General features: G+C 42.0%; 1 protein-coding gene across 2 annotated transcripts; it reads right to left on the bottom strand.

The window, feature by feature from the left end:
* Positions 1-4812: 4812 nt before the first annotated feature.
* ppp1r36 (protein phosphatase 1 regulatory subunit 36) lies at positions 4813-22540 on the bottom strand. 2 transcript variants are annotated; one of them, XM_089123755.1, is made up of 11 exons: positions 22264-22540; positions 20982-21584; positions 20781-20867; positions 20618-20706; positions 20455-20524; positions 14879-14977; positions 14703-14807; positions 10654-10696; positions 9275-9441; positions 8574-8750; positions 4813-8455 (listed from the first exon to the last, which is right to left on the bottom strand). In XM_089123755.1, exons 2-11 carry the CDS (start codon positions 21029-21031, stop codon positions 8197-8199), a joined length of 1146 nt encoding a protein of 381 aa, XP_088979881.1. In that variant the 5' UTR covers positions 21032-21584; positions 22264-22540; the 3' UTR covers positions 4813-8196. The 2 variants fall into 2 exon arrangements, with proteins under 2 accessions (XP_088979881.1, XP_088979882.1); XM_089123756.1 differs by lacking the exon at positions 20982-21584 and having other exon boundaries at positions 22264-22536.
* Between the last annotated feature and the right edge of the window lie 4829 nt (positions 22541-27369).

Raw genomic sequence — 27369 nt, forward strand, 5'->3', positions numbered from 1 at the left:
ACAAACTGGAGTTGACAAACGCCATTTTTCTCGGGACAAGCGTCCCGAGATAACAGCAGAAAACAGATGGGAAATAATTAGCATAGCTGAGGTCCATAAAGATTTCCCTTACACAGGAGTAGATTCCAGAGTTTGAGCATGAGGAATTTAAATTTGAGCCTAACTTTTATTTCTGGAATATTTACATTAATAAATAACTAATGCTAATTACAAGTAATCGTCTAGCAGTGTTAATAAACCTTAAGCAAGAACTGACCACAGAGAAGTCATCTGAACAATTGTAAATACCAATCGAATGCTTATGATTTAGGGCAGATTTGACTTACTCGACCTAACCTGAGGATAATAAATAATAAGATTAAAGGCGTTAAGATTAAAGCACACACACCGTAAAACATGGCGCCCAACGTGGGGCTTTAACTGTTCAATTCTGGCCAGTAATTGAACAGTTAACCACCTGCTAAATACCGTGTGCGTGGATATGCTTAAGGATTAGAAATTTGTTTTCTTTTTTTGAAAAAATAAATAAATAAATAAATAAATAAAAACAAATAGAAGACGACTAGAGAAACTTACTGGGAAAAAAAAAATCTAGAAAAGATTATTTAAAGAAGACCCAGAAAGGGTTAGATGTGCACATAAGAAATAAGTTAAAGAGTCAAGGAAAGACTCTGCCGATTCTGCTGGGGTTAAGTCTATCAGCACAATACAGCCTCGGTCTCTCCAGATTCCAATTATTTACAAAGAGCAGTTTCTGTTCATTACACAATAACATTAACCATTCATTTAGTGCAGATAGTCTACTGAACCTTTCCTGTCCTTGTCTGTATGTGGGAAGCGGTCCAGACACAATGATCGTTGCTTCAGGCGATGTGTTGCGTACCGTCTCGATCAGGCTCCTGTAGTCCTTCAGAACCTCCATCTGCCGCAGCCTGATGTCGTTCGCTCCCGCACACGGCACAACAGCTCCGACGCGCTCGTCACTGTTCAGGATCTCGGGAACCTGTGCAACAACATGAAGAACACAAGCACCAGGAAAGCAGTGAAGAAGAAAATCAAGGATTGATGAATCAATTCGACAGAGCTACTAACACAAAAATTAAAAAAATAATAATAATAAAAAAAAACACCTACCTGAGAAGGAGGTAACCACGGGACAGAAGATCATTTGTGAGAGATTGTGAGTAGTCCAGCCTCCTCTCTTGTGTCTGTGGGACTTCTTGATGGGAATGCCAGTTCAGAAGAAGGGCGACGGCCATATATAGGTGTATTTCCCACTGAGTGCTGAATTGTTGAGATGAAGTGATGCACTGTTTGCTGTGTGAACCTAAACCCCTGGATGTCCATTTCTTACCTGAGTTCATCAAATTCTGACTGCATAAGAAGAGGCGAACACTGTTGTACCCCACAGACCGTTGAGTGCATTTATCTGGCAGCCCACTGTGAAGAGACACACGTAGTGAACACTTAACCGACTGCTTTGCAGTGAAACCTCCAGCCGCAAGTTTATATAGAGCAAAGGAACATAAGTGCTATAAAAAAAGACAATCATAAATTTAAACAAATTGCACATTGAAAAGGACACAAGTACATAAATACAAAATGAAGAAAAGGAGCAAAGGCTAAAATAAAGTGGCATAAAGACACGTTGAAACCATTCTGAGAAGTAACTAAAATTGACTAAAACAAATAGGACAAATGCATAAATACAAGTAGTTTAAAGGGGAAAGAGAAGAGTTTTGGAAGTACTACTAGATTAAATAAAAGGCAAATAATGGCAAACTTGCAGATTACAATCCACATTCACACATAGTAGCCTACACATCGACATTAACAAGAACAAACTTCAAGACCGATTTAAAAAATAATTATAATAATAAAAAATAAATAAAAGATTAACACAGAGCTGCCAAATTTCACATTGACAATGGACTCACAACTAACACTTTTCACACACACTCACGCCCATTATCTCACACAGAGAAAAATCAAAGCAAAGAGGACACCGAACAGACTGGATAGAGAAGATTACTTTTGATATGGAACAAATTCACAGCTCTCGGATTCTGTTCATTTTATTATGAAATTCGAACAAATAATATCACGCTTTTAAATGCGTCCGATCACTGTAACAGTTCAAGCGGCACGTGAACAGATCAAATCGCTTTAAAATCCTAGTTAATAGAAAAACACTAATGATCAATAGGTGCGTGTTGAAAGATACAGTAACTTACTGAAATCTATGCCTTATACACACTGTAATGTCAAACAATCAGTGTTTTTCAACCGCAGAAAAAGGTCAATAACAGCCGGAGTGACTACAGTCACATAATGTTACATTTACCTCAAGAAAGACATTTAATGACCATAGCACACAAGTATACCTGCTCTCCCAAACCCCTCCAAGGTTTAGTGAAGTTGGTAGAGGGAGGTGGTGTCACTTTGTTCTTTGATCAAATCCAGGTCTACATTTGATCCAATCGTCAAACTTGGCTCGTCTTGGGATTGACCAAGTCAGGTTCGGGACTTTGAGACATCAGACAGCTGTAAAACAATGAGGTGTGAGAAAGTGCATTAACAAGACAATAAAAATAAATGGGTGCTCAAAAAAAACCCTCAAGTTCCTGACCTGCATCCTTGCTCAGACCGCCTCCACACACTCACACACACTCATAGGACAGGCTGAAACTTCAGCATCAGAGATAGAGAACAGACGAGGGAACTAGGAGACAGGATCAGAGGATAAATAACTCAGGTAAGCAGACCGGTGCGTAATCCACATTAAACCAGACAAAGTGTCTGAGGTGTGTTTAAATACTGTGGTGATGAGTGTGCTGATCAGGTGCAGGTGACGAGGATGGCTGGGTAATTAAGTGCAGGTGAGGAGCAGGAGGAATTCTGGGAATTGCAGTTTTGAGTGACATGTAAACTTGTCTTGCCTTGATATGGGTGGACCATGGCTTTATTCTAAACCACATACTCATTGGGTAGGTACTTATTTTCAATGAACTTAATGAGTGCTAAAAGTGTAGGTACTTTATAGCCTGATCACATTAAGTATAAATGATATTTGGACATCTGCTATGTTAACGTTATCCCAAGCGCAACAACTTAAAAGATATGAGCGACAGGTTTAATTCATGTGTCTAAATATCTTGATATTGATGAAACTTGCTCATGTTGAAGAATCAAGTGTCCATTTATTTTGTGATTGTACCATAACCAATACATTTATGGTTATTTTAAGTTCTTATATTTTTTACCCTACTAATGTGACACACAGTGTTATCTTTAAATATTTAAAGACAAAACCCTTTCAAATAAATTAAAATAATTATATATATAGGAAATGCCATTAATATAAAACTTTGCGCATTGTGTTATATATAGCTCTTGTCTGTAGTTTTCCTCCCATAGAACGTTTATTATTACTTAACCCCTTGAGTTCTCCTTGTCCGAACTCTGTTGAGTTCCTCCACACCCCCTCAGCGTTGGACATGGCGGAGCGTCTGGTGCTCGGCCTATCACTCGTCAGCAGTGTGGATCCTGTGTTAGGCTGGGTCTATATGTTGCGATCCCTACGGTGATCCCATATATGTGTATTCTTCCACGGTACAGCTCCCTATGGCGAGTCTGTGTCTTACGCTGTCATTCTGCCATCACTGTTCAGTGTTCCCAGTGTTATCCAAGTCTAACTGAGTGGGTCTTGTGGAACAGCAGTGAATTCCTGGCCTAAGGCTCTTCTGCTAAAAATGTCAGGAGGATCACGAGGCTTTAGTCTAGGCACTGGAAGGTGGCAGCTTTAGTGGCATCTACGTCCGTATTTAAACCCGCGCCGCGGGGTGGAGTGTGAGATGCATATCTCGAACGCCAATGTGCATTGGCTTGTTTTAAAATACTCAAAGACAAAAGGCTGCCTAGCGTGATCCCATTCCAGTCGATGTCTACTACGTCCTCTGTTCCCTCCTTTTTAAGGGATATGCAACCAGGACGTTACCTATATGCCTATATAAGTACAAACAGCAACTTTCGCTGTGACTAACACTGTCAAAAATTAGCCCTATTTCTTGGTTTGATATTTCTGTTAGAATTTCCTGTATACATTTTGTTTGAATATTCTGTCTCTAAAGATTTTCTCATGAGAATGCCGTGTAAAAAAGGCACGCTTGAAGTTACTTCAAAGATGAACAGTAGCCATTTTTTTTCAAAAAAAAAAATTTAATGTTTCCAAATTTACTCATAAATTATTATTTTTTTACTCAAAAAATGAGATGCCTACTCTCAGACAAACGAGGCCCACGATTAATCAGATGCAAACAGAAATATAAAACCAGTCCTAATTGAAAGAGAACAAGTTGACAAAAAGATTGAATCCAAGATTGGGTGAAAATATGGTATAATAAGTGATTTATAAGCTATTTTTTATGGTCCGGTCATTTTTGACCGGGAACACCACAAGTGTTATAGGGTTTTGAACACCACATGAGGGTTAAGATGTTTTCTTTACATGTGAAATAAAGAAAACAGTTACAAACTGAAACAGGAAGTGTTTCTGGACCAGTGTTGTTTACATCTTGTGAAATGGTCTATAGGGGGGAGTACTCTGGGTTCGGAGCCCTCCCCCGGACAGCAAGCCAAATACGCATTCAAAGTATATTGATTTCATGTACGTGTGAACTCGTGAATTATGTTTTATGATTTGTGTATTATGAAGTAACGTTAGTTCATGTTCAACTTTATTAAGATGTTTGTATCCAGCGTAATAAACACTAAAAATATACACCACAATATAAAACAAGATAAATAAGAACACACAACAGTGGGCTACATATACATTTAAAATTTTAATATATACCATTCTGAGTATTTAACAATCTGAGTGTACAAGGGATAAATTAATATTTGTATAAATTGTTCTTCATCTTTGATCGTTCTATAGCAAGAGCAGTGCAAAAAAGTCACTACCTAAGAGGATAACTGTTGAATAAAACTGACAGACTTCTTTCTGGTATTCACATCAAAATGCAGTTTATTGTAAATAATAGTCCCTAAATATTAATAACTTTCCACACACTCCACCTTCTTACCTTTAATGAACGTATATTGGGAAGAATGAGCTTCAGTTCTAAAATCAATATCATATCTTTGGTCTTAGATACATCAGCTGCAGACAAGCATCATCACAGCTTTACAAAGTCTTCCACAACTGGACCATGAACCATGACAAGTTTACATTTTTTTGAAGTTTTGAAGACTCTCTGATCAATTTTCTCTTCCCAGGGTAGGTTTTTCTAATGTGTTGACAGTTGACGGGAACTTCGCTTCCACAACGATTACGTATTTCCGTTTTTTGTGAAAAAGGTCTATTGTGATTCGGAGGATGAACCTGATCCATATACACTGGATACTGAGCCCTCCATCGGGAACAACCGGCTTGCGAATCCACATTTGAATTCATTCATGTTTTCGAACGATTCGTCTATAAAATGATGAGAACACAAGGTTCGGGCTATACTGTTGTGGTATCGTTGCAAATATGAACTCTGACCACTGATTCTTCGCATGCTCGTCCCTGGACAATGAAAACAAGTGGCTGAACTGTCTTTGCATTGTAGAACAGCGTCTTCTCCACATGATGCGATTCAGCTGAAGTATTTGAATCTGTAGACTTCAAGTTTACACTTCCGTCTGCGCACGGCCAATATGCCAATGTTTCGTATCTACGTCACGATGTAACAGCTAATGACTCGTTTCAAAAACAATTCATTTCACAGACTCAGAGTCGACTCTCACTTTTGAAAGACAATAACTTTATATACGGTGCACTTTCAGATAGAAATCTTTGCAGGATGTTTTCATTCCCTTACAGCTATATTCCACACCATATGAACAGTCATTTTCAAAAATCCATGATAGGGGCTCTTTAAGAGATGTCCAGGAGTTTTGTCTGAGGCACTTAGTGGAGACAAAAAGAGATATTTTAGCCTGTTTGCGACGGGATTTGGGAAACCTGGCCGACCCTTTGTCAGGATTTAGAAGGATTCCCAGCAGATCCAATTTTACTAGTTGTGTCCTCCTATCTATTATGGAAGATCAATGTTGCAGACTGATCTCATGAAATGGCATTTGTATGACACGCCAATTCGTATTTCCATTTTTGGCATGCTATCAACTCGCATAATCGCTTTATAGCGTGTTCATGAACGTTGTTGACTTAACGTTACATTACTGTACATATAAATATATGACCTACCCCAACCCCGTCCCCAACCCTACCCGTCACTGGGGTTAATAGCGTTTATGAGTCTTCCCCTTCCATCCTAGGAAAATAAATATCGCTCCCCAGATGTAGATCTACATTTTGCTTCGTTTCACTCGGACATTTAACGGCGTGTACATACACATGGAATTACTCGGACATTTAACGGCGTAGACATACACACATAGCTCAAAATGCGTATAGATAACACGCCACTTGACTTGAAAGTGGTGTATGTTTACGCAAAAGTCATGATGTCATGTTGGAAGTACCTAACTGCGAGGGGATATCAGCCGTGTTTGTGGGCAAACATGAAACAACAGACGCTGACATCGCAGCTGGCCGATTCAGTATTGTGTTCGGATCTCAGCTTTGTCTTTAGAGTCGTGTCCACGAAATAATCTGTGTTTGTTTGTTTTAGATGCTTTGAAGGTCTCTGAACAAAGTCTGCATACGTTTCGTACTGATTTACTCGGTGTTTTGATCAGATGTGGTAATGCAGACACCATTGTTGTTATACGTGCACGAACAGATCAATGACGTACTGCTTGTTTTCTTCTTCTTCTTTGATTTTCTATGCTGACTGACTTTTTGCACGCCGGTCTGTTGTTGTGGGGACATTTCCACGCCCCGAAACGTGACGCTGAACGAAACGAACTGTAATTGGTTGTTTGACATGTCGGCGTTGGCCAAAGAAAACTGCTATGAATTCCAGACCTTCAGCGGTCAGTGTGAAGGTCTGGCTACGCGAGACTAAGCGCAAAGCACTCTTTAGATGTGGGGCAGGGCGTTTACATTTTAAAGCGACATGGCAACTAGCCAACTTAAAAAAATATAATGTAAATAATAAATTTACGAAATTTACGAAATTTACAGTCTCCATTGCATGCATTTAATCAGATTTGTTATTATTATTTTGACTAAAATAAAAATATCTGAGGGACCCCCCTAATTCTATTTTTTATTCGAGCAAAATATCAGGTCAGGCGTTCTGAAGCGGCGATCAGAGTAGCCGCGTCTGCTCCAGTGAGCTCGCCTCGCGCTGCCGTTTGGACTGAGCCGAGCGGATAAACAGTCCGTGAGGCGCACAATGAGTTTCGTTCCTCTTTTGGCACTCTAACATTAACGAACTCGATATTGATATCAAATGTTGACGATATTGACACGAAATTGTTATTGTTTTATCAATCGCGATAATGAATGAATATGTCAATTTAAGACGTGGCTAAATGTAATATGACCTTGAATGTAAAATCTGAACGTTTTTATGGCCTATAATTCTTAGTATTAAAGCTAATGACTTACATCAAGAGTCTTTCCCCCTGAAATTTAGAAATCTGCAGATGCAAACAGATGGAGGATAGTGGGTTTAAACAAACTGCATCTAAATGTGGATTTAGAGGGTTTTATTTGATGATGAGGATACAGTCCTTCCTCAAATGAAGTCCATGTCACCATCAGGTGTATCAAATATACTTGGTTGAAACTCTTAGCATAGAAAACATGCTCATTGTGGCATGGTGTCATTTGCTCTATAAACCTATGAATACTAAGGAGACAATGGTTTCTGTGTGGACTGATTATTTTGTAGACATCTTTTCAAAATGAAACAATTGTGTGAGTTTGAGGAAGATAAAATTAATTAACTTTTAAAAAAATTTTTTTAAAGTCATAAGCCTATTTACGGCCTTAAAATTATGAAAAGTGAATTTAAGACATAAGGACAGACGGGAACCGTGCAATTGACGGAAATCCGTCATAGACTCGGAATAGTTCTGCTGTTATTGCTGCTACTTGAATGTTGAGCAGCAAGCTCATTGGCTACTGATATGGCAGGAACCAATCAGCTGTGTCCTGTAGAGAACGATGTGATTGCAAGCAGTCTGGGTGGAGGTATCAGCCTGCGCCACCTAGAGTTTCAGGACAGAGCTTTGTGTTTATTCTGTGTCTGAGGACGACACTGCTTCAGTGGTTGCTCTGGACACTAGGTCACCTCGCCGAGAGCGGATGTGTCTGTCCGCAGCTGTGGTCAGTGATCTGTGGCCTGTGGCGGAGGTTTTCCTACTCTTGATGTGTGGGTCAGGGTTCACCAGATCGCTGTCGTTACCCTCATCTTCCTCCTCTTCACTCTGGCCTTCCTGGGGCTTCAGTGTCTTCGAGCTGAACTGGCTCAAAGGCTTTCCGAGAATGCCAAAGCTAAAGGCAAAAGAAAGTTGATACAATCAGGCAACAGAGACTATTAGAAACAAAAGTGAAATAGACACATATACTATGTTTTTTATTACATCAGTTGTAAATAATTGAAAAGTATTACCCAAGAGACTTTAGCTGCTGTTTGAGCTCATCCGTCAGCGTCTCTGAATCGCAGCGTTCAGTCGAGGGCAGGTTAAACAGGTGCGGGGCCTTCTCCTGTGGCGTGGGCAGCAGAGCGGTCATCAGGGGGGAACACTGGGTCAGGATCTGGCTCCGCGCCGGCCGTCGCTCTGACTTCCTGGGTCAAAGGTCAGGAGACCAAGAGTGAGAGATGGGCCAGTAAAAGCACACCTCACACACATCTAAAGAATCTTCATTAATATATGCATAAAAACATTTAGAATAAATTGGTCAAGCATTTTTTTAAATCTGTTTCTAGCCTATCTGAACATCTTCGCAGTTATTGGAATGGTTATATGATGTTTTTCGGGTTGAATGGTGGCCGTCTCGCCCCCCTGGAGGCTGTGAGCGCATATACACATCCTGCTTGATATACAACCACTAATAAACAACGGTTTAGAAGAGGAAAATAAACTACACTATTAGTGCGGACTAGAACCCCGAACCTCTGGCACAAAACTGAATTCCTGCATAGTGTGTCTTTCATAAAAATAATAAAATAGTTACATTTAAAAAAAATGTTACTTTAAAAATATTCTTAATGAAACATACTGAATAAAATATGAAATGACTTTCAGTTTTCAGTTTTCAGTCAAACGTAACGACAGTTTAGTTGTAGTGTTTCCAGCGAGTGGACTGTACCTGTTGTTCAGTGCTGTTGGTCGGGGCTCCGCGTCCTCAGACCGGTCGTTCAGGGCGGAGTTAAAGCTGTCGGAGCGGAACAAGCGGCCAATCTCCACCCGGATGCCCTTCAGGCCCCGCCTCTCGAAGCTCACCCATACAGCATAGCTGCAAACGCTGTAGAGACACTGAGGCACAGAAAACACACCGTCACGAAATAACGTGTTTTTTACGAATACTTATTTCAAACAACTACTTTAAAAATATTTGCATTCGGGAACAAAAACAACTTTATATCAAAAAGCTGTGTTTCCTCACGAGACCGCAGTGTGTGAGTGACGTTCAGGAGGAGCTGACTGACACAGCAACAGAGACTAAACACTCTGACTGCATCACTGTTTTCCTTGAACAGATTCTTGTACCTTACCTGGAGGCAGTTTATAAGTTTCGGGAAGCGGAGTTTGATCGGGAGATTATTCATCGTTCGCACGTCAGAGGCGCCCGGCCATTGGATGTGCACTTGCCGCAGCACAGCCAATGAGAGAGCCAGACGCTCGATGTGCTAGCCAGGGCCGGCCCGAGGCGTGAGCGAACTGAGCTTTTTTTAGATTAAACAAATGACATACGTAAATGAATAAATTACTATGAATGAATTAATAATTAAATACAAGAAATTCTGATTTCATGATCAATAAATATACCTCCCTACACCTGCTGCTGTGTCTGCCAGCGTTTAAGTCATGCGCAGTTTTCAACAATAACGGTCATTATTGCTGTCTTATTGTTTTGATTTCTCAGTTGTCATTATTTTAGCAAATAATTTATTTGATATTTTTTGAGACAGTTTGTTTTAAGAAGTTTCAAAGAGTTAGTAAAAGAGTAAAGTAAAAGTTAAAAAAATTATTTAAGTAGGCTATCTATTTTTTAGTAATTATTTTGTATTTATACATAACCTCACTGTATTCATTTATAATGTATCATTATTGCGTGATATTCGTGTCAATAGGCTCGGGCCGGCTCTGGTGCTCGCTGTGCAGCTGTGGATGTGTTTAACATAAAAGCTTCAGTAAATCGAGGAAAAGGAGTTTTTCCTTTTCAGTAAATCGAGGAAGCTTTAATGTAAAACACTTTTGCAGCTGCACATCGAGCGTCTCACGCTGCAGCAACTGCACATCCAATGGCACGGGCGCCTCTGACGTGCGACCAATGAGCTCGTCCTACGCCATTAAACGTCAGAACCCGACAAGGGGGCGTGGCCTTACTCGAACACATATATGAAAACAGATACAAATACCGGCTGCTTTGCTCACCCCTATTACTAATATTCAAATTTATTAAAGAATTGGTGTGAAATCCTCAGGAATCATATACTGTATATTAGTTGAAAGTTTGGCACAAACCTCGTCTAGCTGAATGTCACTGTGAGCGGACGACACCTTGAACCTGGAGACACAAACAGACTCAGTTTCCTCAAACATGCTCTTATTACTCACAGAACTCTCATCATTCATGTATTCTGACCCGTCGGTATTGGCGTGTTCTGACCCGTCGGTATTCGCGTGTTCTGACCCGTCAGTATTTGCGTGTTCTGACCCGCCGGTATTCGCGTGTTCTGACCCGTCAGTATTGCCGTGTTCTGACCCGTCTGTATTGGCGTGTTCTGACCCGTGAGTATTGGCGTGTTCTGACCCGTCTGTATTGGCGTGTTCTGACCCGTCAGTATTCGCGTGTTCTGACCCGTCAGTATTGGCGTGTTCTGACCCGTCAGTATTTGCGTGTTCTGACCCATCTGTATTCGCGTGTTCTGAGCCGCCGGTATTCACGTGTTGGTATTTGCGTGTTCTGACCCGTCGGTATTCGCGTGTTCTGACCCGTCAGTATTGGCGTGTTCTGACCCGTCAGTATTTGCGTGTTCTGACCCATCTGTATTCGCATGTTCTGAGCCGCCGGTATTCACGTGTTGGTATTCGCGTGTTCTGACCCGTCGGTATTTGCGTGTTCTGACCCGTCGGTATTCGCGTGTTCTGACCCGTCAGTATTGGCGTGTTCTGACCCGTCGGTATTCGCGTGTTCTAACCCGTCAGTATTGGCGTGTTCTGACCCGTCTGTATTGGCGTGTTCTGACCCGTCAGTATTCGCGTGTTCTGACCCGTCAGTATTGGCGTGTTCTGACCCGTCAGTATTTGCGTGTTCTGACCCATCTGTATTCGCGTGTTCTGAGCCGCCGGTATTCACGTGTTGGTATTCGCGTGTTCTGACCCGTCGGTATTTGCGTGTTCTGACCCGTCGGTATTCGCGTGTTCTGACCCGTCAGTATTGGCGTGTTCTGACCCGTCGCTATTGGCGTGTTCTGACCCGTCGGTATTGGCGTGTTCTGACCCGTCGGTATTGGCGTGTTCTGACCCGTCAGTATTTGCGTGTTCTGACCCGCCGGTATTCGCGTGTTCTGACCCGTCAGTATTGCCGTGTTCTGACCCGTCGGTATTCGCGTGTTCTGACCCGTCAGTATTGGCGTGTTCTGACCCGTCTGTATTGGCGTGTTCTGACCCGTCAGTATTCGCGTGTTCTGACCCGTCAGTATTTGCGTGTTCTGACCCATCTGTATTCGCGTGTTCTGAGCCGCCGGTATTCACGTGTTGGTATTTGCGTGTTCTGACCCATCTGTATTCGTGTGTTCTGAACCGTCGGTATTCGCGTGTTCTGACCCGTCGGTATTCGCGTGTTCTGACCCGTCAGTATTTGCGTGTTCTGACCCATCTGTATTCGCGTGTTCTGAGCCGCCGGTATTCACGTGTTGGTATTCGCGTGTTCTGACCCGTCAGTATTCGTGTGTTCTGAACCGTCGGTATTCGCGTGTTCTGACCCGTCGGTATTCGCGTGTTCTGACCCGTCAGTATTTGCGTGTTCTGACCCATCTGTATTCGCGTGTTCTGAGCCGCCGGTATTCACGTGTTGGTATTTGCGTGTTCTGACCCGTCGGTATTCGCGTGTTCTGAGCCGCCGGTATTCACGTGTTGGTATTTGCGTGTTCTGACCCATCTGTATTCGTGTGTTCTGAACCGTCGGTATTCGCGTGTTCTGACCCGTCGGTATTCGCGTGTTCTGACCCGTCAGTATTTGCGTGTTCTGACCCATCTGTATTCGCGTGTTCTGAGCCGCCGGTATTCACGTGTTGGTATTTGCGTGTTCTGACCCGTCGGTATTCGCGTGTTCTGACCCGTCAGTATTGGCGTGTTCTGACCCGTCGCTATTGGCGTGTTCTGACCCGTCGGCATTGGCGTGTTCTGAATCGTCGGTATTGGCGTGTTCTGACCCGTCGTATTCGCGTGTTCTGACCCGTCGGTATTGGCGTGTTCTGACCCGTCAGTATTGGCGTGTTCTGACCCGTCGCTATTGGCGTGTTCTGACCCGTCGGTATTGGCGTGTTCTGAACCGTCGGTATTGGCGTGTTCTGACCCGTCGGTATTGGCGTGTTCTGACCCGTCGGTATTCGCGTGTTCTGACCCATCGGTATTCGCGTGTTCTGACCCGTCGGTATTCGCGTGTTCTGACCCGTCGGTATTCGCGTGTTCTGACCCGTCGGTATTCGCGTGTTCTGACCCGTCGGTATTCGCGTGTTCTGACCCGTCGGTATTCACGTGTTGTATTCGCGTGTTCTGACCCGTCGGTATTGGCGTGTTCTGACCCGTCAGTATTGGCGTGTTCTGACCCGTCGCTATTGGCGTGTTCTGACCCGTCGGTATTGGCGTGTTCTGACCCGTCGGTATTGGCGTGTTCTGACCCGTCGGTATTCGCGTGTTCTGACCCGTCGGTATTCGCGTGTTCCGACCCGTCGGTATTCGCGTGTTCTGACCCGTCGATATTTGCGTGTTCTGACCCATCTGTATTCGCGTGTTCTGAGCCGCCGGTATTCACGTGTTGGTATTCGCGTGTTCTGAACTGCCAGTATTGGCGTGTTCTGACCCGTCAGTATTTGCGTGTTCTGACCCGTCGGTATTCGCGTGTTCTGAGCCGCCGGTATTCACATGTTGGTATTCGCGTGTTCTGACCCGTCGGTATTTGCGTGTTCTGACCCGTCAGTATTGGCGTGTTCTGACCCGCCGGTATTCACGTGTTGGTATTCGCGTGTTCTGACCCGTCGGTATTTGCGTGTTCTGACCCGTCAGTATTGGCGTGTTCTGACCCGTCAGTATTTGCGTGTTCTGACCCGTCGGTATTCACGTGTTGGTATTCGCGTGTTCTGAGCCGCCGGTATTCACGTGTTGGTATTCGCGTGTTCTGACCCGTCGGTATTTGCGTGTTCCGACCCGTCAGTATTGGCGTGTTCTGACCCGTCAGTATTGGCGTGTTCTGACCCGTCAGTATTTGCGTGTTCTGACCCGTCGGTATTCACGTGTTGGTATTCGCGTGTTCTGACCCGCCGGTATTCACATGTTCTGACCCGTCAGTATTTGAGTGTTCTGACCCGTCGGTATTTGCGTGTTCTGACCCGTCGGTATTCACGTGTTGGTATTCGCGTGTTCTGAGCCGCCGGTATTCACGTGTTGGTATTCGCGTGTTCTGACCTGTCGGTATTTGCGTATTCTGACCCGTCAGTATTGGCGTGTTCTGACCCGTCAGTATTTGCGTGTTCTGACCCGTCGGTATTCACGTGTTGGTATTCGCGTGTTCTGAGCCGCCGGTATTCACGTGTTGGTATTGGCGTGTTCTGACCCGTCAGTATTTGCGTGTTCTGACCCGTCGGTATTCATGTGTTGGTATTCGCGTGTTCTGACCCGCTGGTATTCACGTGTTGGTATTCGCGTGTTCTGAGCCGCCGGTATTCACGTGTTGGTATTGGCGTGTTCTGACCCGTCAGTATTTGCGTGTTCTGACCCGTCGGTATTCACGTGTTGGTATTCGCGTGTTCTGACCCGCCGGTATTCACATGTTCTGACCCGTCAGTATTTGAGTGTTCTGACCCGTCGGTATTCACGTGTTGGTATTCGCGTGTTCTGAGCCGCCAGTATTCACGTGTTCTGACCCGCCGGTATTCGCGTGTTCTGAGCCGCCGGTATTCACGTGTTCTGACCCGCCGGTATTCGCATGTTCTGAGCCGCTGCTATTCACGTGTTCTGACCCGCCGGTATTCGCGTGTTCTGAGCCGCCGCTATTCACGTGTTCTGAGCCGCCGGTATTCGCGTGTTGGTATTCGCGTGTTCTGAGCCGCCGGTATTCGCGTGTTCTGAGCCGCCGCTATTCACGTGTTCTGAGCCGCCGGTATTCGTGTGTTGGTATTCGCGTGTTCTGACCCGCCGGTATTCGCGTGTTCTGAGCCGCCGGTATTCGCGTGTTCTGAGCCGCCGGTATTCGCGTGTTGGTATTCGCGTGTTCTGACCTGCCGGTATTCACGTGTTCTGACCCGTCAGTATTCGCGTGTTCTGACCCGTCAGTTTTTGCGTGTTCTGACCCGTTAGTACTCATCATCAGCAGGCGAGAGTAGGAGAGTCCGAGCCGCTGCAGTGCCAGATCCAGCCGGTCTGCTGTCCTCCTCCTCTCGCTGCCACAGTCCTCTCTGAAACAGATACACTTCTTTATTGTGCTCCTATAATAAACCCATATGGCTCAATCATGTCTCTAACTCACCCCATGAGAGACTTCGGTCTTTTCTCCAGAGCCGTCTTCTCAAAGAAGCAGGAAAAGTAGAGCAGGAGATTGGCAAGAAACCCATCCAGCTCTTCGCTCCTGCAGATATGAAGAGTTTCGGAGCCTCAGAGCTGCACTAATACAACTAAAAAAGAAGCTTTTACTGCTGAATTGAATTTAAGTCATTCTAAGAAGTATACCAGATAAAAAGGAAACATGGGTAAATCTTAAAGGGTTAGTTCACCCAAAAATCCAAATTAGTCCATGATCTGCTCACCCTCAATTCATCCTATGGGTATTTACTTTCAGACGAATACAATCAGAGCATATTAAAAAGCTTTATAATGACAGTGAATGGCTGTTTCTGTTTTAAAGTCCATAAAACAGCTGGCTTCAGTCCACAGAAGCAGAGGCCCCAAGATTATTGGTCAAATGAAGTGATTCAAGTTTAGATTAGGCATGCTAAAGGATTCTCCCCCCGGACAGGATTGCCTGTGACGGTGATGAGGTCCTGTGGTCTGACCATGCCCCTGCAGGATGATTTCAAGACATTGCTTGCTATCGATCTGCTGCATATTCTGTTTGTGACTACATTTATATGTGTGCAGTTTTGAGCAAGTACTTCATAATAGAAAAAAATTGTACCCCTGCTCTACCCTGAGTGCAGTGTTTTGCATTTATCTCTGTAGTGTGTGTAATGACCAGGGATGCAAACACATGTATGTTCAAAAAAGAGAGAGGTAATCAAAACCCTCGCCCGCGGAAAATATCCAGATACTTATATTGCCACCAACCCCTGCCATCCCCGGCCCACCCCTAGGCACATAGTAAATATGTTTCAGCCTTTAAACCATTTTTCACAAAAAAAAAAAAGGTTTTATAAAAACAAACCTCACATATTTCAGCCTTTAAATCATTTTTCACAGAAACAAAATGTGTTATAAAAAGATAAACCTCCAATATTTCAGCATTTAAATCATTTTTTATAAAAAGAGTGAGTCTAAAAGCTTATCTTTTATTAGTAGTAAAAACCGGTCCCATTTTCCCATGGTGTCTGTTGTTGCTAAGCATCCATGCACTGCGCTCTCCACAATGACAAAGAAGTTTTAGTAGCTAATGGATGGGTAACGCTTCCTTTTACAGTACAGTACTTACAGTATACTTACTTACAGTATAGTGTACTTACCTAGAAAGTACTGGCTAATATAAGGTAAATACATGGAACAGGGGTAGGTTTAGGGGTAGGTTCAGGGTTAGTACTAGTTGTTACCCAGTAATTGTAGTTACTAAAATAAGTACATAGTATTTACATGGGTAACTGGACACTACCGAAAAACGCTTTCTGTAGCTCTGCTACATGATTTATTTGTAAATACATGGTTTTATAATCCCTATGGTCCTGAATTTGAGGCAGGGTAGTTAAGGGGGTTCAGGGTTTCCCCGAGAAAATTTTGGATTTCTCTAAACCACAGATATGCATTTTAAGATATTGTGAAGGCAAAAAAAGAAAAAAAAATTGATAACAACAGCTTTAAAACCATGTCAGTAAGCTGATTATTTTTCTCTCCTCATCAGCATCACACTCTTTTTCTCTGTTTTTATCTTGCCCTCTTAAAGTTGGCTTTTTTAAGTTACTAAAGGCTACAATTTATATTTTATTCTCAATATGAACACATTCATTATTAATCCTGTGCCTAACATGATGAAAATGTTTCTTGTCCCCTCACAATGACAGTAGCCTAAACTACGTTACATAGGCCAATTTTCAGTTCAAAATGGCGAAATTAGACAAAACTATATTAGTTTGCCTGATTATTTTTTGTCATTTATGACCTAAAAAAAACTGTCAAATATATAAAGTTAATTTTAGCTACTTACATTTTATCTCGCACTTGACCGTACACTGAAGCGTTGAGTTGCACTGTTAAATTCGCGCTCAGCGTCTGTGAACATAAAGCCCGCCTACTTTGATTTGATTGGTCATCTCAAATATTCTGACATTGACGAGCAGGCCAATGAGGCTCAGAACACACACACTAGTGGTGGAAATTTTGATTCTTTTCAGAGACTCGTTCATTTTTAGTTCGTTCACCAAAATGATTCGTTCAGACTCGTTCACTGATTCGTTCAGTTTTTTTTTTTCCATATACATCAGCAGCAGGTGCGGCAAAATGTGTTAACAACGTATTTACTTGTTACAAAATAAAAACTGATTTGACTTTATTAAAAATTGTGCCCTAGGCTACTCATTAAATTGATAAAATAAGTCTAAATAAGCGATCAAAGTCTCAACACTCTTTTTATCTTTTAAATTACTCTTTTCGGATGACCAAATCACAAGTGTTTTTTAATTTGTTTGCATACTAGGCAGGCTAGTTAACATTTTATTTGTTTGGTCGGAACGAGTTAAACAAGGAGTTATTTTCTGTATGTAAGTTATGAATTGGGCGTTCACAGTACGGGTACCTGCGCTTTGCATTCACTTCCTGCTGATTGATGAACTAGATTGACAGAATGGCCGACCTGGTACACGAACTGGGTATAGCAACCAGTTCGTTCAATTCGTTCACGAACGGGAGATCTCTCTCTCGTTCAGACTCATTCAGCAGAGTAGATCCAACCAATTACATACCCCTTCTAAGCCCAAGCTAAAATGCTATTAGCTGACGTGAGTCACGTGACGCAAATGAGCTGGAATGACGTGACGCAAATAATCAATACTCTATTTTTTTATGTTTTACAGTTTTTAAACAAACAAAAGTGCATGACATGACATATACATTTATTTTTTTAAGTATAAAACTGTTGAAACATAAAACAACAATAATAAAAATAAATAATACAAAATGCACACAAAACAACACCAGTGCTAGTGGTGCCACTCATTTTGAAGTTAGCAGATTACCTGATGTAGTTTGTAGATTTTAGTAAAAACAAAAATTTTAAGCTGTCTTTTATTAAATTAAACAATCAGCTTGCACTGTTAACTTCGTCGTCATTATTATCTTGACGTTCAAACAACTGGTTCTTTCATTCACGAACGAGATGTGTGTAACAGTTCATTGGAAGCGTTCAAACTCAAAGCAACTCAATAAAGGGCGTATTCGTTCACTAGATTCAACAAATCACATGCTCTGTCCTCGTATCATACTCGAAGGCTATTGGCTCGAGGTTTAGTCACTCTTTGTCTTTGACAGATGAAACGGGCCTCAGAGCTACACGGTTCATTGAGCTGCGCATGCGCGCAATAGCGGCACGCAGTGATAGAAGGGGGAATTTCAGTGAACGAGAAATATGAGTCAATGGGCTATATGCACGCATAAGTTCCGCATTTGACGTAAGGATGCTCGTCCATTTCCGGTTGTGTAGATTAAAGCGGAGGAAAACCGGAGAAAACGGGATCATGGCAGAGTCTTCAATATTTACTGTCCCCCCGTCTTTGAAACGAAACGTACATACGTTTAGATGTAATTATATAGTTATGTTTATTTAATATAATTTTAAAAAGAAGCATAAACACAACGAGGGGTGTCTGTTTTATCTGTTTTTGTGACTAACGTTTCATTAGTATAACCATGAAGTATAAAATTCAATATAAATTCTCGGTATTGCATTGGACTCTACGATCGGCGGAAGTTATCGAGCATCCTTAATCCTTCACCGGAAATACCGCCGTGCATAGAGCCCATGGATAACGTGAACGAGAATGATTCGTTCACCTAAAAGATTCGTTCAAAAAGAACGATTCGTTCATGAACGTAACATCACTAACACACACACACACCCTGTCCTCTGTGTCTGACGTGCTCTCTGCTCGGCGTCGCTGCGGATTGAAGAGTAAAAACGCGCCGAATCTGATTCTAACAAGAAGTTTGATGATTTTTCATTAGGCTATTTTTATTGCCCCCTCAGCACTTGGTGCCCGACGCACAGCGCGTGATGCGCGTGGTGGGAGCGGTTTAGGGGGCCGTTCACATATCGCGCCTAAAAACGCGTAGAAAACGCTAGGCGCACGCGTTCTCCTTTTTCCAAAGAAGCGCTAGGGCGGTTGCACTCCGGAGGCGTCTGTCGTTGCTAGGCAACCATCAGCTGCGCTCTCCATTACATGAAGGAAATTTCAGCAATGGATTTCCACCACCGTGGAAAAAAACCCTTGCTGTAATTCTGTTACAAGATTTATTTACTCAGAAAAGTAAAAAAAAAAAAAACCGCCGCAGTGTTTGGGTGCACCCCATACTACAAAAACGCAAGAACCATGGGGAATTTCACCAGCTGATTCAGGAACTCCGCCTGGACAATGGGAGGTTCAAAGCCTATTTCAGAGTGGACAAGGACCAGTTTGATTATATTTTAAGAAGAGGTAACAAAAATGGCGAGGAAGCTGATTGGTTGGTTCGTGTCACGTGACCTACGATGCGCTTGCGGCATTCTGAAAAGTTGAGATGTTTTTATCTCGATGCGGCGCGGACGCGCCTGGAAAAAACGAGCGCGTCGCACCGCGACCGCGTCGCTTCCTTTTGCGCGCTCAAGTTCGTTATTTCAAATGTAGGCGCGCGGTATGCGCGCTCATAATGGAAGCGACGCGGTCGCGGTGCGACGCGCTCGTTTTTTCCAGGCGCGTCCGCGCCGCATCGAGATAAAAACATCTCAACTTTTCAGAATGCCGCAAGCGCATCGTAGGTCACGTGACACGAACCAACCAATCAGCTTCCTCGCCATTTTTGTTACCTCTTCTTAAAATATAATCAAACTGGTCCTTGTCCACTCTGAAATAGGCTTTGAACCTCCCATTGTCCAGGCGGAGTTCCTGAATCAGCTGGTGAAATTCCCCATGGTTCTTGCGTTTTTGTAGTATGGGGTGCACCCAAACACTGCGGCGGTTTTTTTTTTTTTTACTTTTCTGAGTAAATAAATCTTGTAACAGAATTACAGCAAGGGTTTTTTTCCACGGTGGTGGAAATCCATTGCTGAAATTTCCTTCATGTAATGGAGAGCGCAGCTGATGGTTGCCTAGCAACGACAGACGCCTCCGGAGTGCAACCGCCCTAGCGCTTCTTTGGAAAAAGGAGAACGCGTGCGCCTAGCGTTTTCTACGCGTTTTTAGGCGCGATATGTGAACGGCCCCTTATTCAGTCTCAAAACTCGCGCACAGGATATGAAAAAACTTGCGCGCATACTGCTGTTTTGGCGCGCAGTGTTCTGATTTGCTTATTGTTTTGTTTGGTGGAGGCAATCCAAATAACTGTTGGTGAAATTATAATCAGACCCCCCCCCCCCACATACTCTAAAAAAATATCTTCGGATGTGCACGATTCACACAAGTCACCCAAACTGACGTGAAAAAAGCGGGAGGCGCCGAAAAGCGCGCTGTTTGCATCCCTGAATGACGGCTGTGTAGTGCATTAGCTGGATGTGTGTGTTATCTGTTTGGTTTGGGGTAAAGATATCATAGTTCTGAAGCAATTGTTTGATACAGTGAGACAAGTCAAAGGTTTTGACAGTGCAGCTTAAGTTGATTCGTGTTTAAGGTTTTGAGAAAGCGAGAGAAATAGTGTAAACTAAAAGTAAGCACGTACTTCATGAGTGTTAGTAAGCGGTGAGGTACGGGATATCCCTCGTTCTCCGTCAGCAAACGCAGCGCTGCCACTGCAACACATCACACCATTACACCATCACACATCACACCACATCAGGCTCTCCTGCTCACACTGTGTCCATTACACACACACACACACTTACCTTTAACATGCTGCAGCGTGACGTGTGTGTTCTGCGAGTCTGTGACTGAGCTCTCGAAGGCGTCCATGTGAGCCGGAGTCACCGTGTTCCTGAGGAGAAACCAGAGTTAATCAAACACATCAATGTCCTGCGTGTTGAAGTTATGATCTCCTGACTGCAGTACTTCTGCCACTTCTCCAGATGCGTTCTGATCAGCTCTTGATGCGCAGATGTCTTTGGATCGTTCTTCTCTTTCTCCTCTTCTTGGGAACTGCAAACAAATGAAATTTTGCTTGTGCAACTTTTACCTCCCAATAAAATAAAAAACGTAGACTAGTGAAACCGATGAGTGAGCGACTGTTAAAGAACGGTCTCGGTTTATGACCTGCTGAAGTCCAGGCCTGGGGTTTCCTCACTCCAGCCTCCAGAGGTCATCGTCACGGTCACCTGACCTCACCTGGCAGCAATTAATGATGACACCTTATTATTTTCTTGACCATCTTATTTTTATACTTATAATATTTTTTTAATATAATCAATTTTAAGATAAAACTAATTTAAAAATAAATTAAAAGTAATATTAATATTAAAAATCCCATTGACTTTCATTGCAAAAGTTTAAATTGAGCCAAGACTACGGTGGCCCAGTAGTGTACAACACAAAAACTCAAATCTAAACTCCCTGAAGCCCTAGACTCAATTAAACTACCATTCTATATATTATGTACTAATGAACTTATCTATCTATCTATCTATTACATCTCTTTGGCCTAGCATACACATAACACACTATAGACTTCTATAACTCAATGTTAGGCTGCATAGATTAGGTCAGCCGGAACCGGTAAATCCTGATGTGCTCCTTACATCATAAGAAGAGCCTGCCGGATCCAGGCCGTATCCAGATCTGACGAGGAGCTTCGGCCGGACCCGATGACGATGCTGAAGTGCCAACGAGCCTCCCCGTATGGAGGATCCCTTTCCCACTCTACAGATAAATAAAGCGTTGTGGGAAATTCCGTTGTGAAGTTGTGCACCCCCAGAACATCCTAGCAACCACTCAAAATACCTTAGCAACACCATAGCAACTGCCTAGAATACCCTAGCAAGCAACCCAATAGAACCACCCTAGCAACGTTAAATTACTTCAAACTATACTTTAAACTATAAATTAATTTAAACTATAATAACTTAACAACTTCAAACTACTTTAAGCGTCTTCAAACTTTCTGTTCAAACTTTCACAAGACAATTTAAAGTTTGTCTGGACAAACTTTTTAATCTAGTTTAATCTGGTGTTGTGGTCCGGAAGCTGGCCTGAAGGACTCATCATCACTATATTTAAGAAAGGGGATCGACTTATCGCGGCATCAGTGTGAGCAGTGCTTTAGGAAAACTGTTCTGCAGGATCATAAACACAGGCATCGTCATCACACAGCACAGATCATCGGCTTCTACCGGCCGACCTCATCTATTCCCTCCACACTCTCGTCAACAAGAACATCAAACAACGACAAACAAAGACACATATTTGCATGTTTTGTAGACTTTAAAAAAGCATTCGACTCAATTTGGCATGATGGTCGATTGTACAAAATCCTACAAATTATAATATCTCAACAGCTGCGATGTTTCCACAACAGTCTTAGAGTGACACGAATTCCTACCTTTCAGTCGGTTATTTAACGATAATAAGTTACGCGTCCGCGGGGATAATACAGCAAACTCCGGAAGTGAGTCCTCGGTCTCCTAGCAACAGACTACAGGCTGTGCTGCGCCAGTTCTACGCGTGACGTCATGTGGGAAGCCACGCCCGCCACATACAAATGTGTGTTTTTCTAAATTATTATAACAATGAATTTTGACAGAGCAAAGCATACAACAGTATAGAGAGAGTTACAGAAAGAAGACATACGGAACTTTTTTTATTAAGCAAATGCAATAGGCCTAGGCCTACTACTGAGCCCAGGAAGTCACCTGTGAGGAAAAAACAATCCCCTCAGTTTATAAACTGTAGGCTACTCACGAATCCTTAAACTGGCGCAAGACACACATTCAAGGACGGGTTACATTTTCTCTCTAAAACAATAGGAAAAGCTTTAATTGTTTACTTATTTGCTGACATCTTTAACAAAAGAAATATTACAGAATGGTCTATGAGTTTTATAAATAAAATATAATGTGTTTGGGCAAATTTTATGTAATATACATTATGCCAGTAGTGCTCTTCATTTGACTAGTACCATGAAATTGATTAAAGGATTAGTTCACCTTCGAACAATTTCTTGCTGATAATTTACTCACTCAGGAATGTTTTCCTCAAAAATCTTAATTTCTTTTCGACTGAAGAAAGACATCTTGAATGACATGGGGGTGAGTAAATTATCAGCAAAAACATTTTTTGAAAGTGAACTAATCCTTGAACATATCCTCTTTACTTGTTATTCATCACATCATGCGCATTCATTGTTGTCATCTGCTATTTTTTAGGAACAGATTAAAAAAAGGTCTATAAATTAAGTGTCATTATTGTTACTGGTGTCATTGTTGTTAGGCCATAGACTACCACAACAAATTGATGCAATTAAAGTTACACAAATCAAAGACTTTGTAGGATAACCATTATTTGGCAGCTGCTCAATAGAGGAACACTAAGAGGAGATGTGAACATTTCTCAGTGAAGGTGATTGTGTGTTAAATTGCTCTTATATAGAAAGGTAACACAACTGTGACAATTATTTTCTAATATAACATGATAACATGAGATGGAGAGCAGTAGGTATTAAGGTCAAACTGGCCAATGGGTAAGAAAAATGTATACACATTGCAAAACAAGTAACTGTTCTTCATTAGCATGCAACTATTCTAACTTATTCTATAGTTTGTTCATCCTTGTTCAGAAGGTGAGACTGTGTGGTCAGACCTTCACAGATGGCAAAACAGCTGTCCTGCATGCATGCACAATTGCCTATTTTTTTTTTCTTTCTTTTGTTGCTTTCATAGGTCTGTTAGCTAATGAATATGTTTGTTGAACATTCCCCTATATAAATGCTGTGGGTAAATCACTGGATCCATAAGCTATGGCAATTTTCACCACTCTTTATGAACATTTATCGAGTGTACTGTATGCTTTATGTTTAACTCATTCCTCAGCAACACTAAAATTCATAAATAATAAATAAATAAATGCTTGACATGTCCCTTTAACCACAGCAGTATTGCTGCTCAATTTAAATTAAGTCAAAAATTGGCATCATAACAATAATCTGTGAATACACACGCACTGCAAGTACACAATGTCAATAGTATAATTTATTGAATATATTTACAGTTGTCATCAGATACAAATTTTATTGAAACGACAAACGAGTGTAAAAAAAAAATAATAATAATGTGGGCGTGGTCTGTGTGTCGCGAAATTAAAGCACATTAAAACGTCCCTTAAAGGCGACTGAAACATATAGCGGAGCAGCGCAGAGTAAACAACAGAGCCAAAATATGATGCAAACATTTAACAATAAAATGGAAAGCTTTGAAAATCTGCTCAGTGAAAAAATAGCTCTGACGAATCTGTCACCGTTTAACATCTGCTGGAAATCCAGGTAAATCTGTCTGCGTGCACGCGCGCGTCCCCAGTTAACATGATCCCCAGTTGATCCGTAACATATGTTAGCCTGTTATATAATGTACTGATGCTACATTATTTCCTATTATCAATTATCAATTTTAGTACTTTGAAAAAACCTCACATATATCATGAATGTAAAACAGAAAAGCAATGGGCCCAGCACAGAGCCTTGGGGAGCCCACATGTTGCCTGCACCAATTGTGACTTGCAATTATCTATTTGGACATATTGATGCCTTTTCTCTAAATAATTACTTATCCAAGAGTGAGATACCCCTCTTACTCCATATTTTTTTCAGTTTCTCTAGTAAGATGTTATGGTCAACAGTGTCAAATGCTTTTTAAGATCTAAAAATACCCCAACTGTGTATTGTTTATTTTCTATTGCGTTAGATATTTTCTCCACAAAATCAAGTTCAAAATCATCAGTTCAACGGTCTGATTAATGATAGTAAAAATACCATAAAGCACATGATTTGAAGGTTGTAGAAAGTTCTTCTTCTATGTCTATCCAGTGTACATTATTACGTTTTTACGGTCTTTTTAAAATTTGAGCCTTTTTTGTGAATACACTTTGGCTAAGTCAGGAAGCTGCTTTACGTGGTTTGACTGCGTCTCTATTATCTGTGTTGAAAACACTTGTGCTGATACCTATTTTTGTGGAAACTATTAATTTTTCAACAACAACAATCTTGCTGACACCAAACCTTCGAACAGTAGATCTATAGATGTCTGTAATTGTCAAGTATTCCTGAATCTTATTTGGTGTTGGGACTGTGGAAACAATTTAATATGTTCTATACTGTATGTTTGCATTTAATTATATTTATAGAATCTTAGAAATATGATGGTAATTAGATTAATTTAGTGTCGATACATATCCTTATGAATGCATGTATGTGTATGTCCTTGTATATGACCTGACAAAAGTTAATGTGTGACTAAGTGTATATGGCCGAGACAGAGGGTCTGATAGACGAATCCAAACACTGTATTGGATTTGGCTGAGAGATATCTCACTTATCCTCTGGAAACAACCGTGGCGGACGAACAACTATAAAGAAGGAAGGATGACCCACCCGTGGTCACCTCTGACAGGCTCTCTGTATGACTGTTGGGAATACATCATCTTTAAAGACTATTGGTACATGTTTGTCTCTTATTCAGTAAAGAAATAAGGCCACCACAGGACCAAAACACAAATCAGCCCAACAGTGATCTAAAACATCTGCTCATGACGTAACACAGACTCACGATAGTGCTGCTGTTGTTCTCGTATCAGCACGACGGTGAAATGTTGATTAAATCCTGCTTTATACAGCCGCTCTCCTTCTTCAACTAATGCCAGCCTGTCTGGTGTGTTCCTGGACTTCATGTTATTCCCTGTCCTGCTCCATGGTGTGCAGTTCTTGTAGGTTTAATGTTGATTAGTCTCTCTAGTGTTTCTCCTCTGTTTCTTATTAGCCACGCCCCTCGGTTATCTCGTTAAGCTGTCAGTCGTTTAATGGACATTCCCTGGTTTAGTGTTTTCATCAGTTACTTTTAATAAACCGAACCCTGCAGGTGGATCCTCTTCCCAGCTCGCTGTCTCAAATGTTACCCTTAACACACACAGTAAGGGCCTGTCCCAATCCCTCCCCTTCCCTTGGATCTTTGCTGTAATCCTTGTTTTTGTGTGTTCTCTGTCCCAAAACTTTAGGGAGCAAGGGGGAGTGCTGTTCTTCCCTTAAAATCAACCCTCACAACATAGTGAAGTCCAATGCAGGCTTAAAACAAAGTGGGAGATGAAATTACCCAGGATACCTTGCAAACTCAGTGAGCCGGCCAAATTTTTCAAACAAGATGGCGGACACGGCTGGAAAGGAACGATTGAATTAAGTATACTATCGCAAATAAGCATGTTAAAATTTTGAAATGTTGGAATATGTTAGTTTGATGCACATCCAATGGACTGTTGAGTTTTGAACACTAATGTTTCAAAATATTTCACGAATCTATCTGACGATGTTCATGATATCTGCCAGTCTGCCCATCAACTATACGTCTGATCTGGGTAGTTAATCTCATTTTATTTTCGATTTCGATATTGGCGTCCAAGGATTATAAAAAGATGATAAATGAGCTAAAACTATTAAAAACTAGCCGCGTCCGTCTAGTGCATCATCTTTCCCTTCACAGCGCGCTGTCATCTCAGAAGAGCTGTTAAAGACCGCGCGGGAGACGGTGGCCCTGTTCCCATAGCAACTCGGAAACGGACTGCAACTAGACAACCAAGCAGACTTTGGGTTTGGCGTGCGTCTAAACGATCAAATACACACAAAAATATGGCAAAATGACTGAATGAAAATAGTAGTAGGCTACTAACTTACTGGTAGACACTGAGCACATTTGCTACGTTAATTTGTATGTAGTGGTGTCCCATTTCAGGTCCACCCCACTTCCCTCGTTGAGGGACTTTACTGTCGAGGGCACTCAAAACCAAGTTTTAAGGGGAGAGAAATGGGACAGATTTACTAATATGCCATTCGCCTTAAAATGATCCTTCTGTCAGATCAGCTAGCCCTCGCAGCGGTGTAACCGTGTGCTAACCTCTTCCCCTCAGTTTCCTCTCAGGCCAGGAACCTTGCTGTCATTCTCGACTCTGTCAGAACTATGTTTATCCCTACAAATGAATTATATATCAATTATATTAATTGTATAGAATAGTTTTTTATCAATTGCGGTTAATTTCCAAACTCAACTTGGATAAAGTTACTCATGATATACAGTAAGCTCACGCTTGGACTACTGTAATTCATTGTATTTGGGTCTTCCTCAATCATCGCTTGCTCAACTCCTGCTAGCCAAAGAAATATGAGCACTTCGCTTCATTGGCTCCCAAAAACTCTTTTAGAATTGAGTTTAAATTGTTGTTGGTTTTTAAAGCTGCATTATATCTCAGAGATCTTCTCGGTCCTCCTCTGTCATGCACTGGATCTGTGAGATCTTCAGACAGGGCTGTTTTATCCATCCCTCGCTCCGTCTGAAACTGAGGGATCCTGTGCTGTCGCCGCTGGACATCCGCCTTCACCTTCAGTTGAAAACTTATCTTTATTCCCTGGCATTATTATCTTGCTTCTGTTTTTGGTTTTATTTGATGTTATCTT

Source organism: Pimephales promelas, chromosome 19 (assembly GCF_988280905.1).
Source record: "Pimephales promelas chromosome 19, fPimPro1.hap1.1, whole genome shotgun sequence".
In the NCBI taxonomy this organism is placed as follows: domain Eukaryota; kingdom Metazoa; phylum Chordata; class Actinopteri; order Cypriniformes; family Leuciscidae; genus Pimephales; species Pimephales promelas.

What these genes read in the sequence shown, in the direction of transcription:
- ppp1r36 (XM_089123755.1), bottom strand. Translation starts at nt 21,031, where the DNA reads ATGACCTCTGGAGGCTGGAGTGAGGAAACCCCAGGCCTGGACTTCAGC. An exon ending in CCAGGCCTGGACTTCAGCAG is followed by an intron (nt 20,868 to 20,981) that starts GTCATAAACCGA and finishes ATTTGTTTGCAG; the next exon opens with TTCCCAAGAAGAGGAGAAAG. An exon ending in CGCTTACTAACACTCATGAA is followed by an intron (nt 14,978 to 20,454) that starts GTACGTGCTTAC and finishes TCATATCTGCAG; the next exon opens with GAGCGAAGAGCTGGATGGGT.